This window comes from Dreissena polymorpha, chromosome 13 (assembly GCF_020536995.1).
Source record: "Dreissena polymorpha isolate Duluth1 chromosome 13, UMN_Dpol_1.0, whole genome shotgun sequence".
In the NCBI taxonomy this organism is placed as follows: domain Eukaryota; kingdom Metazoa; phylum Mollusca; class Bivalvia; order Myida; family Dreissenidae; genus Dreissena; species Dreissena polymorpha.
This window is the reverse complement of record NC_068367.1, coordinates 73,421,681-73,437,648: the sequence shown is the minus strand read 5'-3', so window position 1 is coordinate 73,437,648 and position 15,968 is coordinate 73,421,681. Positions and strand designations below refer to the sequence as shown.

The window sequence follows — 15,968 nt, the reverse complement described above, 5'->3', positions numbered from 1 at the left end:
TTATGTCAGCAATTTTCAGATTATTTCTTCTGTAAAGTGTTATTTATTTGTCATAGAATTTTAATGCTTCCAGAGGTATAGTAGCATTTTTTTTAAATATTAATGATTCTATTATGAACATCTTATGTTATATATAAGTGGGGTATGGTACACTTGTACAAGTACTTTCACAAGTTTCTAGATCCCATTCCCTCCCCCAAAATCATGTTGATAAATGCTACAACTTATATATTAGCTGCTTAGTGGGAAAACTGGGTTTTACTTATATGTGTAAAGTATCATCCCAGATTAGCCTGTGCAGACTGCACATTCTTATCTGGGATGACGTGCAGACTGCACATTCTTATCTGGGATGACGTGCAGACTGCACATTCTTATCTGGGATGACATGCAGACTGCACATTCTTATCTGGGATGACATGCAGACTGCACATTCTTATCTGGGATGACATGCAGACTGCACATTCTTATCTGGGATGACGTGCAGACTGCACATTCTTATCTGGTATGACATGCAGACTGCACATTCTTATCTGGGATGACGTGCAGACTGCACATTCTTATCTGGGATGACACTTCACGCACATGTATTAGGCTGAGTTTTCCCAAAGCGTCTCATATATATTAAAGAGCAAGTCTATACAGAAACACTGATATGCTTACTTATGTCTGACTTTTACATAAAATACTATAAGAACATTATCTCTGTAACAATGATTGTAGAGATTTACATGATGATAATGTATTTTGCTCCTACAAATTTTGATATTATCAATTGTCCAAGTCACGCTTCATTAGATTTTCCAGCGATAAATCAGCTCCATAAAATCAGCTGATAACGATCTTAATTATTCACCATCAAAGGCATTTGATACAACTTTTAAGTATACTTTATTGGTGTACCCCAAAAAATGTTAATCATTGGTCATATCAGGTAACTTTATGTGTAGTTAAGTTTTCTACTGTAATAAAAGGGCAGTCCGCTTTATTAATGTAAGGAATGTCGCTAGGCCGTATAATTGTTTGCGGGAAGGCGTACTTACAAGTGCATCCTATTCTACTCCAGATGAAATTTTTATGATTTGTACAAAATGCTTAGTTGTCAGCCACAGAAATTATTGACTGTAGTGTAAAAACGTAATAATGAGTTGAGAGCGTATAAATGAAGTGTCAACATTCAAGTAGGTTGCAATGAATATTTGTGTCACGCGAGTATTGTGTAAGTGAAAGTAGACATAACATTGTTGGAGTAAAAGATTATTAACAGCAAATCAAGGAAGACTATTGTGCATGCAGTATTTTACAGTGTTGAAGTTTTGGATGTTTTAAAATCGTTAGATTCAGGACCTAAAAGTTAAAGGTAATTTTTGTTTTGTTGTTTTTTGCGTTCATTATTTGAATTTTACCTTTTTTGAAATGTAAATTATTTCAATTTTGTTACAAAAGTAGTTCATGTTAAATAAGCTATTATGATTATATCTGCCTTTACTGGATTTTTGCTGCAAAGAGACTTACTTTAAACGAAAAAAAAATCATAAAATCGAAAATTGTCGTCCTTGATTAGCCTGTGTGGACTGCACAGGCTAATCTGGGACAAAATTTTATGCACATGCATTAAACACCCTTTTCACGGAGCACAGCTCATTATATTATATATTAATTAATAAGCATATCATCCAAGGGCCAGTTTTTTTATCTAATATCAAGTGGAAGGAATTAGCCATATTGTAAAAGTACACATTTAAGAGGGTTTATTAACCTGGTTTTCCGAAGGAAAAAACTGGTTATTAGATTGGCGAATGCGGGCGGGATGGCTGGCTGGCGGGCTGGCTGGCTGGCGGGCTGGCGGAATAAGCTTGTCCGGGCCATAACTATGTCGTTCATTGTCAGATTTTAAAATCATTTGGCACATTTGTTCACCATCATTGGACGGTGTGTCGCGCGAAATAATTACGTCGATATCTCCAAGGTCAAGGTCACACTTTGAGTTCAAAGGTCAAAAATGGCCATAAATGAGCTTGTCCGAGCCATAACTATGTCGTTCATCGTCAGATTTTAAAATCATTTGGCACATTTGTTCACCATCATTGGACGGTGTGTCGCGCGAAATAATTACGTCGATATCTCCAATGTCAAGGTCGCCACGACTAAAAATAGATTTAAAAAAAAAAAAAAATTACAAAGGGGGTTAATTTTTTTTGGTCATTTCAAAAGTTCAGTTTGAGTTTTCTCCCTTTATCAGATTTTTTTTTCACAATGAAAACCTGGTTTTGTGACAATTTTGTCCCTTGTTATGAAACTATTTTATCTTCAAAATATTGTGGGATTACAGTTTTACGCTCGCCACTTGAATCACAATTGTATGCTAATGGTTTTAGTCTATATTTAAGTTCTAAATTTCCAAGCTCAGGACTCAGCAAGGTTTAGACACCAAATGTGTTAATGGATGTGTTGTCATCTGCCAATGTTTTTAAAAAGATGAATGCATATGATACTAATTTACTACACCAGCTGCACAAAAAATAGACCACAAATTTGAGAATTTTATTGCAAGCACTCAAAATGACAACAATGGGTTGCCCTGATAATATTTCATAACTCTAGGTATGACTGAAAACGGGTGTATTTGCTTATAATAATAGAGGAACAATGTTTCAGTTTGTTTTATTGGCAACTCGTCAATAAAAGACTGCTTCCGGCCCGTCTCCAATAGTTCTATTCCGCTTTAACACTTCAAATGCAAAAAAAAATGTTCGGCAACTAGATTGAATTGATTGCTCACTGTATGTGTCAAAGTTACATTGTTTCTGTAAAACCACTTACTGGCATAAGCACTTTCACATGACAATTTTACAGTGAATTATGACAAGACCTTAAATATAAGTTGGTGATATTTAAACTGGAAACTCTTGCCATGCATCATGCACTGTACTAATTGCACTAATCAAACTCCCAGCTATTGACCCTCCGGGTCGCTGGGATTTGCAACTGGCAACATGTTTTTCATGGAAACTCTGCCGCCTGGATTCCAGGCTGCAGTTTGACTGGTAAAATGAGCAACATTAAATATTTTCTGTCATAAATGAACACAAAACGATAATAAATTTATCCTTAATGCTTAAATTAAAACAACTTACTAGTCTTGATGCGGTGCGCTTGCAGAATAATGATATTAAGTCTAAAACACTTCAACTGTTCACGAAAATGAGTAAGTTTTTGAAATTGAAAACACTGAGTATTCAGAATTTGAAAATATGCAAATGTGTTCATCAACTATCTCCGGAATCCACGTCAAGATAGATCTCATGTCTAATCAACCAATGGTGCTTAGCACAGACTTATAATCTCCGGAATCTCCATAAGATAGATTGAATCTTCACTACAAAACTTCCGTTTTCGGTTTGATTACGGTTTTTATCAACTTTTTGTGTTGAGCATTTATCCACAAAAAACACGCAATGTTGATGTGAATAGATATTGTGTTTGTTACAATGTATAAGGTGGATTGAAATCGATTTTATAGACACATTTTATACTGAATTTTTATGTCCCCCACCACTATAGTGGGGGACATATTGTTTTTGCCCTGTCTGTTGGTTTTTTTGTTGGTATAGCAACTTCATATTTGGCATGCTTGTGTATCTCTTGGAGCTGCACATTTTGAGTGGTGAAAGGTAAAGGCCAAGGTCATCCTTCAAGGTCAAATATATGGGTCAAAATCGCTCATTTAAATTAATAGTACACATTTGCAATATTGAAGATAGCAACTTTATATTTTGCATACATTGTGTATCTCATGGAGCTGCATATTCTGAGTGGTGAAAGGTAAAGGCCAAGGTCATCCTTCAAGGTCAAAGGTCAAATATATGGGTCAAAATCGCTCATTTAATATACACATTTGCAATATTGAAGATAACAACTTTATATTTTGCATGCATGTGTATCTCATGGAGCTGCACATTCTGAGTCCTTCAAGGTCAAAGGTCAAATATATGGGGGACAGTGTTTCACCAACACATCTGTTTACATGAAATTTGGTTTTATAAAAAAGAACTCTGATCAGTGCGTATTACTCATAAAAGCTAAGAGCATTTAAGAAGAGCTAGTACTGTACATGTGCCAACAGGAAGCACTTGAGAATACTCTCAGTTATGCAATGATTTTGCAGTATCATTTCTTTTTTTACCAGTAAAAAGATTTACTGATCTTGAATTTCATGTTTTTTCTTAAATCTGAGAACTTTGCCCTGCTCTGGCAGACATTCTGAGTTGCAGCTGGTTCATGTAGGCTTCTTGAAGATTAAATGAAAGAATTTAACGGACCAGAAGTTTTGAAAGCAAAATTCTGTATCAGTATGAACCTTGGCCAATAAGTAATGAAATACTTTGGTATCATAATTATTCAACCAAAGTTGTTACACAATTTTGAGAATGTGTTTTTGCAGAGGGTGTTCAAACATTATTACTAATAATAAGGTATTAAGTAAGTAAAGCAAAAATATAACAGCAAATCAACATTGCCTACAGTTTGTGTTTATAAAAGGTATACAATATGGTAAATACAGTAATAACTTAACAATTAAATAATATAATATTAATTATGGTGAGTTTGTGTTATTGTTTGTATTGTTCTCCTCTCTCACCCTCTGAGCATCTCTTTGTATGTGATAAACAGTGATTTCTTTGCCCAAAATTACATCCTCTTACCTCCAAATGTGCAGCTCCATCCCCTGGGAAACGTTTTAGAACTGTTCTATAAAATTTCTAGAATTGTACTGGAACAAATGACTAGAAGTGGTCTAGAATCATCCTTAAAATTGTCTAGAACGATTCAAGAACAGTTGTTGAATGTTAAATGAGAATAATTTGTAGAACAAATAGTTCTAAAACAGTTCTGAAGGTTTGTTCCAAAACAATTCTCGAACCATTGTTCTAGAACTATTCCAGAATTGTTCTTGTATATATTTCCAGAACTGTTTTAGAACAATTTTTCTAAGTAATTCTTTTTTTAAATAATGTGAATTTGGTGACAAATTATTGTCAGTTATATACATGTATATGTATGTGTGTACCAGAAGACTTTGTAAGGACTTAAAGGATAAGTACTTTATGGTATTTCAGGGATAATTTTCTCCAGTTCTCCATAAAAGTTTATGTTTAGATACTTATAAGAAGTGCCTCGTTATGTCGTTTCTAGTGTGTACCCACATAATGTTTTAGGATTAGAAATAAGACAAAGTATCCCAGACCTATCAACAAACACTCCTCCTTAACATTAGTCCTCTGTGTATGATATATATATCTCATGATATGACAGCAATATCTTGCAGACACCACAGCAAGCAAAGTTTCAATGTGAAAATTGTTTTGAAATCTAATTTGAAAGAAGTCAAATTATCATTGTCTGAATTAGTTTATTTTAAATATGTAGAACAATTGTAGACATTGGTTCTAGACCTGTTCTATAAGTGCTCTTATTCCCCATTAGAACGTTTGTAGAACTCACTGGTTCTAAAAGAGTTCTAAATGTGTTCTAGAACTACATTTTAGAACATTTTTTAGAAATTTCTTGAACTTATTTTGTCCTTGAAATGTTCTAAAAATGATCTTGTATATTATTGGGACAGTTTCAGAACTGAGCCTTGCTCTACAAATGTTCTAGAATTACTCTAGAAAACTGTTCTGGAACAATTCCAGAACATAAGTTTTAGAATGTGAATATGGAACGTTCTAGAACTGTTCTTGATGTTCTAGAACAGTTCCAGAACCGTTCCGATTTCTAGAACAAATTTTCGCAGGGGATGAGATACACATGCATGCCAAATATCAAGTCGCTATCATAAATATTGCAAAAGTTATCACAAAATTTTAACAAAGGTTTAAGTGTTGGGACAGAATGACAGACAGACAGACAGACAGGCCAAAAACATTATACCCCCGATCATTCGATCTGGGGGCATAAAAATAAAAAAGGCTGTTTCATAATGGCAAAATGTAACATTTTTTCTCCAAAATCTTCCCCAAAAATATACTGAACTTTTCCAATAAACTGACAATAATTGGTTTATTGAGTTAATTATTCAGCATTTTAATTCCTTAGCACTTAATAATATCAATTTTAGAAAGCAGTTAAACATGCACTTATAAACAATTGCTAAACTTTTATTTATTATCATATCAATTAATAATTATTAATTCTTCCCAATTTCATGGTCTATTGCGCTTTTGTTCCCAATAAAAAAGGCATAGGCTGTAAAATAAAAAGCAAAAAAAGATCACTGTAACATGGTTGGTTATAATTTACTTAACACATTATGATAATAATCTTTACAGGTTTTCCCAATATGCGCTATAGTTTGGCAATAACCAAAGTAAATAGTCATTTCTCAGGAATGTTGACCCTGAGGGTTCAGGCCTGTCCATAGCTTGGCCATGCCAGGGTCCTGGGGCAATAATGTGTCGATGAAGAATAACTGTAACGTCATTTGTTAACAATTAAACGCACTTAGTGACTGGTGTTGAAGTGGTTTTGTTGATAACGTTCTTTTGTAATTAAATTTTGATGTAATAATATAATTACTAATATACAGTTGTTGGAATTTCTTGTGTGTTTGATTTTCATTAAATACACATTTATTGGATTTTACTCGCTATAATTTGTATGGATTGACAAGAACTTGGGTATTATGTTGGCTTCTACTGCTTTTAACAGTAAGATCTGTTGAATTTGTTACAATATTGCTGTCAAGTTGATTTCATGTAATTATGAATTGCAGTTTGTTTGCACCTGCCGACATACACAGTACTCACAGTCTTAACTTCAATTCAACAAAATTGTGAGAAAATTCTTCTTGAAAACTATCTTATATAGATAAGATACATGCAGCTGAGCACATGTGCTATGATAGGGGGGCTGTCAAGATGCTGGTAATGGATAGCCGACAGTTTTGGGGAAATATACAAAAATATTTCAAAACTTCTTCATGAGTCAGTAGTAGATATCTTGTAACAGGAGCAGCACTGAGGATGTTGGCAAAAAATTGCAAAAAAAAATAGATGAAAATCTGAAAATGGGTGCTTGTGATTGGTGAAGATCGGGGTTTCATTTCTTTCTAGTGCAATTTTTAATGTATTTTCTCTTAAATGTTGAACTGTATTCAGCATAAATCTAGAAAAACAGATTTCTCAGTGTTAATTTATATTGGGGAAACTTCATGATGGTACAATTTCTTTAGTTTGTTCTGTGTGTTGTGGACCTAAATTGGACATTTATATAACTGCAGTCTGGAAATACCTTATTCTCTATCATCTTAGCTTTCTGTATCATAGTGAGCATTATAATTTGCTTGAATTTTGACTTGCTTAAATATTGGAATAGCTCTAAGCATTAGGTTGTCTAAAGCAGCTTTATTTACTACTTTCTGTTTGACAACAGTTACAAACTTTCGTATGCATTTCTGATAAAATATTGAGGGATTTGGGCTCTACAAGGATCAATTTTCTTGTGCTTTCAGTGAGTCTGAAACTGCATGGCATTAATATTATTCTGCTGCATTTGTTTATCGCAATTTAGTAATATTCATATGTAAACAAAAGATAAATAAATACAATTGCATTGAAAAACATTGTTATAGAAAATTCATAAAAGACTATAATTGTCTTACAGCATTATATAAAAGAGCTACTCCAAATAAGTGGGGCTGTTACCTGTAACTAACCAGCTAATTAAAACTGATTAGTAGAAGCTAAAAACAGCGTCAACAAGAAAAGATACATTATTTTGTAAACGTAAAAATTCAATATGGAGGTGATTGACAACCGAATGTCAACGTCTACATTTCATCCCCAGGAAGGAATAAATCAGGAGGTAATCAAAAACAGCTTTCAGATTTATTTAGTTTGAAATAGCTTAACTTATAATGTGTTAAATTAATATAATATTGCCTCAATGAAGGTTGCGGTTTTTTAGAAGATTGTTTATATGGCTCATTATAGAGTCCTTATTGGCCTTCAATGTTTGTGAACTGCGATTGACAAGTAAATGGCCTTAAAGGTTTTGGGCAAGTGGCCTAAATGGCCTAGGTTTGTGGACTTGGACTCAAAGAGGTTTGGACTGGAACTTGGTCTTGAGGTTTTTGAGCCAGGGACCCATAATTCAAGGTTTCTGGGCCAGGGAACAAACTGACCTTCAAGATTTATGGGTTGGGGACTTTTATGGCCTTGAATGTTTTTTGGACTGGGCTGGTACTTAAATAAGCTTGAAGGTTTCGCAGATTGGGACTTGCCTTCGAGGTTTTGGGACCAAAAATTGCCTTCAATATTGTATTAGCTGAGTCCTTATTGACCTGCCAATGTTTATGAGGCTTGTTCCCATATGACCTGCCAATGTTTATGAGGCTTGTTCCTGTGTGACCTGCCAATGTTTATGGGGCTTGTTCACGTAAATTGACCTGCCAATGTTTATGAGGCTTGTTCCCGTATGACCTGCCAATGTTTATGACGCTTCTTCCCGTATGACCTGCCAATGTTTATGAGACTTGTTCCTGTATAACCTGCCAATGTTTATGACGCTTGTTCCCGTATGACCTGCCAATGAGACTGGTTGCTACATGTATGTGATTGTGACCTGCCAAGATTGTATGTCGCTGGGTCCTATGTGACCTCCCAAGGTCGTCTGATGCTGGGCCCCTTTATGACCTGCCAAGGATTAATAAGTCTGGGCCCTATATGACCTGCCAAGGATTAATGAGTCTGGGCCCTATATGACCTGCCAAGGATTAATGAGTCTGGGCACTATATGAACTGCCAAGGATTAATGAGTCTGGGCCCTATATGACCTGCTAAGGATTAATGAGTCTGGGCCCTATACGATCTGCCAAGGATTAGTGAGTCTGGGCCCTATATGACCTGCCAAGGATTAATGAGGCTGGGCCCTATATGACCTGCCAAGGTTTTATGAGGCTGGGCTGTTAAATGGCTGTCAAGCTATAATGAATCTCAGCCCTATGACGTCGTTTTTATAGACACTTTATTGCAAAATAAACAATAATTATGGGGATAAAACAATACATATAAAATATATAATATATCATAACTTCATAAGTATACAAAAATGTATAATCGCCTGACAAGCCAAATGTGTTAAGAGATATCTTGTCATCAAAATTGAAATCTTGGGGTCAGTTAACTTTTGTAGGTTAAAGTTCTTCTCTCCTTAAGTTGTCTTGTTTGACCACTCGCTGTTGAATGCTGGACTCTAATGCGGATATTGTTACAAGACATAACTCTTCAGATGAACACCTGTGAGTATTTGTCATTTAACATTTATTAAGCTAGCAAATAATCCCCTGACATTGTACCAGACTGTTGATGAAACAATATTTTACTGTAATGGAGAAAATGGTCCGGAAAATGTGATTTTACTGTCATATTTATTGTCAAGAGTCTGAAACAGGTCATCAGAAAATTTGTTACTACATGTATCTGATGAAAAATGTGTGTTTACATGATGTGACAGATAATGTATTTGAAATGTTAGAAGTTTACTGGTGGCCATTAAAAGTGTATTAAACCTTTAATTGTTGTTGGGTAAGTGAGCTTTAAACTTGAACTAGTTTGAACAGCTGACACTTCTATTTGCAAATGTCAGTCATTTTTGGCCCTCCATATTAGGTGTCAGCGGTTAGGTTTAATGAGCTAGTATACCATAACACAGTAGTTCATACTTGACAGTTGTATCTGAGACTTTTATTAGTTGGTTGATCATTATATGGACATAAATTGGCAACATTTTTACTTGGGATGGTGTTGTTGAGCTGTTCATTCTTAACTCATCGTTTGTTATGTCAGTTGACTGAACATTCTGTAAGCATTACGTCTTTTTTCTTGACTGTTTGATGTTTCTTGATAAAGCTCTTATTTTTAAGTCGGTATTTATAAATGTGCCATATAAAAGTGTGATGATGAAATAAAAAAACACATCAGTTATTAGAAATGCATTAAAACATATCTAAAAGGTCATTCTGAATGGGTTTTTGCTTTATGGGCTGTACAGAATTTGTTTTTGCAAATATCTCATTTTATTGAAAATAATTAATATACATTTGCAAAGATCTTTAGTGCATAAAAAACAATTTTGCTTGCAGTCTGTGCTGATATCTTAAGATTTACGAATGAATCCTTGACTACTTCTGAAAAAGGTGCCAAAATTTCACGTTGTGTGCAGCATAACCATGTACATGAGTGCTGTACTCATGGAATATTTGGCCAAGAACACATGATTATTATATTAAGTGATTCTGATGTATTTAACTGGTATTTAACTGTCCATAAGCAGTATCAAAAACTATAATATTTTATGCACTTGTGGAAATTCTTTAGAAAAATGGTTTTAAAAGAATATTTTTTAAAAGCACCACTTACGGGTGTGTTTACATCCATGTTTACATCCATTTATGTTTTATTTGTAACCCTGATATTACACAATTTAAGCAACTTATGTCTACTAAGAATGGAAGATATTAATTAACCTAGCTAAATTTACTAGAATTGCCTTCGATCTAAGATCAAGTCACAACAAGTATTAATTAAGTATATATGTATATATTGTTTGTTGTTGTTGTTAACCAGGTTTTCCGAAGGAAAAAACTGGTTATTAGATTGGCGAATGTCGGCGGACGGGCGGAACAAGCTTGTCCAGGCCATAACTATGTCATTCATTGTGAGATTTTAAAATCATTTGGCACATTTGTTCACCATCATTGGACGGTGTGTCGCGCGAAAGAATCACGTCAATATCTCCAAGGTCAAGGTCTCACTTTGAGTTCAGAGGTCAAAAATGGCCATACATGAGCTTGTCGGGGCCATAACTATGTCAATCATTGTGAGATTTTATAATCATTTGGCACGTTTGTTCACCATCATTGGACGGTGTGTCCAGCGAAAGAATTACGTCAATATCTCCAAGTTCAAGGTCACAATTTGAGTTGAAACCTGGTTTTGTGACAATTTTGTCCCTTGTTTTGTAGTTATACAGAAACCAATGTCACCAAAATTGATCTGGTTTGTGTTGTCTATGAGCTGGTTTCACTTTCCTTATGTTATTGTGGTCAACATTTACACAACCATTAATTAATTATTATTGCATTCCCATTATATTATATCATACTTTTCATCACCATGTTAAATAATAATTTTTTATACCGCCATTACATGTCTTATGTATGTTGTTTGGCTATGTACTAATGTATTTGCCAATAAAATTGCCTTTACTAATGACTCAATTGAATTAAATAATAGATTGGGATCATGTAAAAAGCAGCAGGGAGCATCACTTTGAAATTTTGCTGTAAATGATTTCCTCACTTATCTGGATATTGAACATCCGGCCTCCTCCGAATAAAATGGTTAAAAAACAACTTGTATACATGTACCTCAGAACTTCTTAGCTATTTACTGATGCGCTTATCTTTATCAAACACAAGGCTTGTATTCTGTTAGAACATAACACATGATGTGCAACGGAATCATATATGATTCTTTAGCTTGAGGAAAAACTAACATTGTATTCCCACGTGGCCTAACAAAAGATTTTGATATCTCATTATATTTATATAGTAACCCATACCCAAATACCTGGGCAATGTAAACCATAATGATTTTATGATGAAAATGTATCCTCTTGTATTTTATTACCACTTAAATGTGGGTATGTATGTGAAGTTATGTGGGGTAGTGAATTGATAACAAGAAACAAGTTATTTTAGTTGGAAAACTATAGGAACATAAGTATTTGATCAATTTATTGAGAATATTTGTTGTGATCTTTCTAATAGGTTATTGGTAGAGCCCAGACTCTTTGATATTTGTGCAAAGCAGGTATAAATTGCACATTGCAAGGTTCTAAACAATACTTAAGTTGCCATAGGGATTAATCCAAACAGTGCTTTGAAAAGCATATATTCAAGCTCTGAATGAGTAACAAGCTCTAGACAGACCTGGGAGGAATAACTGATTCATAAATGTGAGCAAAGGGCACAAGACTAGGAAAAGATATTTGATAATCTAAGTAGTTTTAAGAGTTTTCAATTATCTCAGGCTTTAAGAGCTTTAGAGCTGGTTATTTGAAAAGAGCTATCAGGTCGATTGGCTATTAAATTATAGCTATCATCATTCCTAATCACAGTCAGTCTGTCATTAGTAAATCTGTTGTGATGTCGCTCAGAGGAAACATTGACATGGAATTTCTGCAGGTAATATTGCAACAACTTTCATTTTGGTCAGTTTTGTTAAATTTATATTTAATAAATTGGTATGTTAAGGATTCTTTGCATTAACCAATATAAGATTGACATTTATTAATGTATGTGTGCTGCTCACATTTTATCTTTATCCTTTGCACATGTATAAAAATATGTCTTATCTGTTGCTTAGTTTATTAGAATGTGGTCATATACCAAAGGATAGTAGAAATGATGTTATAGCAGACCAGAGAAATGGTTTCATTATAAAACTGTAAATAAAAATATTTAAAAATATGCAAAATTAATTCAGTCTGTAATATATTTTTCTGTGGCTGGCTTAATACCTGTATATTAAAAGTGCATTTTTAGATACTTAGATACGTATTTTTACACTTTTATTTTAGTCTCTTAGAAATGAAATTTAATTAAAGACAGTTCTTACTAGATTCAAGTTTGTAATTCTTCATTTCCAATCCTTATATACTAATGAGCAGCGAACAGCATAAAACCCGAACAGACTGCGAGTTACTCAAAATCAAAGTGCTTCCACCTACAACTTTGAAACTTCTTATGTAGATGCACCTTGATGAGTTCTACACGCCACACCCATTTTGGGTCACTAGGTCAAGGTCAAGGTCACTGTGACCTCTAACAAACAAACAAAATCTGACAAGCTTTCGCAGCCGAGTGTTGAAACCGTTATGTAGTGCTCTTGTTTATAAAAGCTGCATCTCCCAGTGACTTACGGTTTACTAAAATAAGTCATTTTTTGTTTGGTCGTGTGCTGTTGGAGCAAACCAATATACCTGTAGAAAATCCCACCTGTAGGGCTTGTTGACCACCAACAAAACTCACATACGTCAGAAATGAGTCTGAACCTTTGAAGGGTGTCAGAGTAAAGGCCCCTTTTACAATTTTCAGACTTAAAAAAACTGAAACTGTCTTGCTTGTGTTATTTTACCCCTTAATTTTAAACGTTTGTGCTGGTGTTATTGTAAACAGTTACTTTTGTGTCGGTGTTCTTTTACTCCTTAACTGAAACTGTTGTGTTCAGGTGTTCTTTTACCCCATAAATATAACTGTTTAATATGATTGTTTGTGTTTGACCTCTTAACTGAAACTTTTGTTATTTTACCACTTTACAGTTTAATTCTTATACCCCTTAACTGAAACAGTTTAATGTATTGTTTGTTTTTACCTTATAAATTTAACAATCTTGAGTGTTTTTTACAAATTAACAAATATATGCATAGGACTTAAAGAATTAGTTGCCTCATATGGTTCACTAATTTACTTGTTAAAAACTCTTGTGTAAAATGACAAAAGGAAACATGGAGCAATGATATTGTTTTGCCTTAACTGTTTGCAATAACCCCGACAGTATATACATACTTGAGGGTGACTGCTCGTGGATAAATGGCTCAGACATTAGTAATAAAATAACATTGTATCTTATTACAGTATTATAGTAACCCATCTGTCATGATCTGTCAGCTGTAAATCAGTGGTGTGGAGCCTGCTGTGTATCACTTTCACACTTTGCCCACACACTGCTCATGTTATAACAATATTTCTTGACAATTACTGTGTTCTAGCCTGTCCTCTTTTGCCCAAAAAGGGAATTTTAAGAAACCTCTGATGAATAAGTACTGGTGACTTTATTAGGAAATAAGTTAATGAATTGGTTCAGTTTTATATAGATACATTTTGTTGTTAAATTGTTTAGGTAGCTCAGTTTTATATAAAAACAAGTATTATGCTATTATATATTGTAACATAAAGTAAATTGCTTAGTGGCTGCATAAAAGTAGGTCTGAATTTAGTATAAAAATGTTAATACATCAACTTTTGACAGTTATTTACTGGTATTACCATTTGTGTTATGTACACAGACTGACAGAGAGCCACAGTGGTTGGTGATTGCAATTAAATTTAATTGTCTATTCACATATAGTACACCCATTAAGATATATTTTTCACAAAAAATTCCCTCTTGAACTTTGTATATCAGACTGGGATATGTTGAGAAAAATGTCTGGGAAAAAATTGATTTCTGGAATAAGCATGGCAGTTTCTGAGGCCAGACCCAGTAGATGTAAAGAGGCTAGGAAAGTGGTGTGAGCCAATAGGGGGGTTGTGAGGTTTAAGCTGTAGATATATTGTGCATAGGATAATATAAGATTTTTTCTCCATAGTTAATGTAAATAAATAGCGTAAGGGGGTGAGAGAGTGGACATATATGATGATGTAGCAAAACACCTACAGTGTGTCTATTAGTTAAATGAGATAGGTGGAAAAAATTAATGGTGAAGTACTTAATGTGACAATAGGATTATAAGACACGGACCTGTCTTTGTTGAGGACAAAAAGAAAAATAAGTGAAATTGGGATTATACTTTGCATTCTGTGTATCATGTGTGTGGAGTGCACATGTAGTGTAAGTGACATGAATATTTAGCTAAATGAGGTAATATGCAGTTAATTTTGTGAAGAGCTGACCCTTGCAATTATTTTGTTGGGATTATATGAAGAAGGATTCATAATTAATTGCATATATTGTTTAGCCAATTATTTATATTGTGTTCATTTTTGGCTAATTTTTTGTATAGCAGCAGAAACAGTGAGCTGTTGGGTTTATGAAGCGACGGAATGTGATTTTTTTTCAAAATGTTTCAGCTGCTTCATTTCAATATCAGTGGAAACAGCAAATTTAGGTTTTAAAGGTACTCTTGTTCACAGATTTTGGCATGTTTTGAAGTTTGCCATTAGATTCATTAAATTGATAAATGTTAAATCGGAACTTAAGTCAGCCCCAGTATTAAACAAAATTATAATTAAAGAAAGAAAAAAGTTATCCACACTGAGGTTCCAAACGCTTATAATTTCAGGTTGTTAAATCGTCAAAAGATGCATATTTATAATGGATATTTTAGAGCATGTTAAATGTTCTGTATTAATGTTTCATTGCAAAAAACATGACTTCAACAAAGGTTTGCAAATCTGAAGCAATTGTTTTTGTTTTTCAATTTATCAAAAAGTAAGCTGGTCCCTTTAAAAGGTTAATATCTATATTGTTTGGTTTTAACATATGGAGAGTAGACCATTGAATAATGTTAGCTGCTATTATATACATTTTCCTATAATGTTGACAGATATTAATCTGTGAATTGCAGATAAGTTCCGCAAAGAGAGAGAAGCGTTCTTCAAAGCAGCTGAGTTACCAGCCCCTACCCCTAAGTTTGACCCTAATGCTCGCTTCACAAGTGACCGCCCTGAACGGACACGAGAACCTGTTAAAGATCCAGTACGAAACATGGAACCTGTCGACAAAGAAAAGGAACGGGACCGCAAATATGGGGACACTACCAAGGAATTAGAGGGCTACGTTGGATTTGCGAACCTTCCAAATCAGGTCTACAGAAAAAGTGTCAAACGAGGATTTTGTTTTACGCTAATGGTTGTAGGTAAGTTAGGTGGGGAAGTTGTGGAAGTTGTCTGCTGCTAATTGTTGATTTTGTGTTTGAAGTCCTGTAGTTTTGCACTTGGACTTTATTATACCCCCATTACCATTGGTAATGGGGGCTATATAGGAGTCACTTTGTCGGTCGGTCGGTCTGTCAGTCTGTCCCGAAATTTCATCCAATCTTCACCAAACTTGGTCAGAAGTTGTATCTAGATGATGTCTGGGTCAAGTTTGAATATGGGTATGCCAGGTCAAAAACTAGGT

General features: G+C 34.3%; 1 protein-coding gene across 2 annotated transcripts in view; it reads left to right on the top strand.

The window, feature by feature from the left end:
• LOC127854905 (uncharacterized) overlaps positions 1-15,692 on the top strand; it is an 80,900-nt gene extending 65,208 nt beyond the window's left edge. For both annotated transcript variants that reach the window (XM_052390015.1, XM_052390014.1), the window contains one exon: positions 15,415-15,692. In XM_052390015.1, the coding sequence (XP_052245975.1) occupies positions 15,415-15,618 (204 nt within the window). In that variant the 3' untranslated portion in view covers positions 15,619-15,692. The remainder of the gene's footprint in view (positions 1-15,414) is intronic.
• Positions 15,693-15,968: the final 276 nt, after the last annotated feature.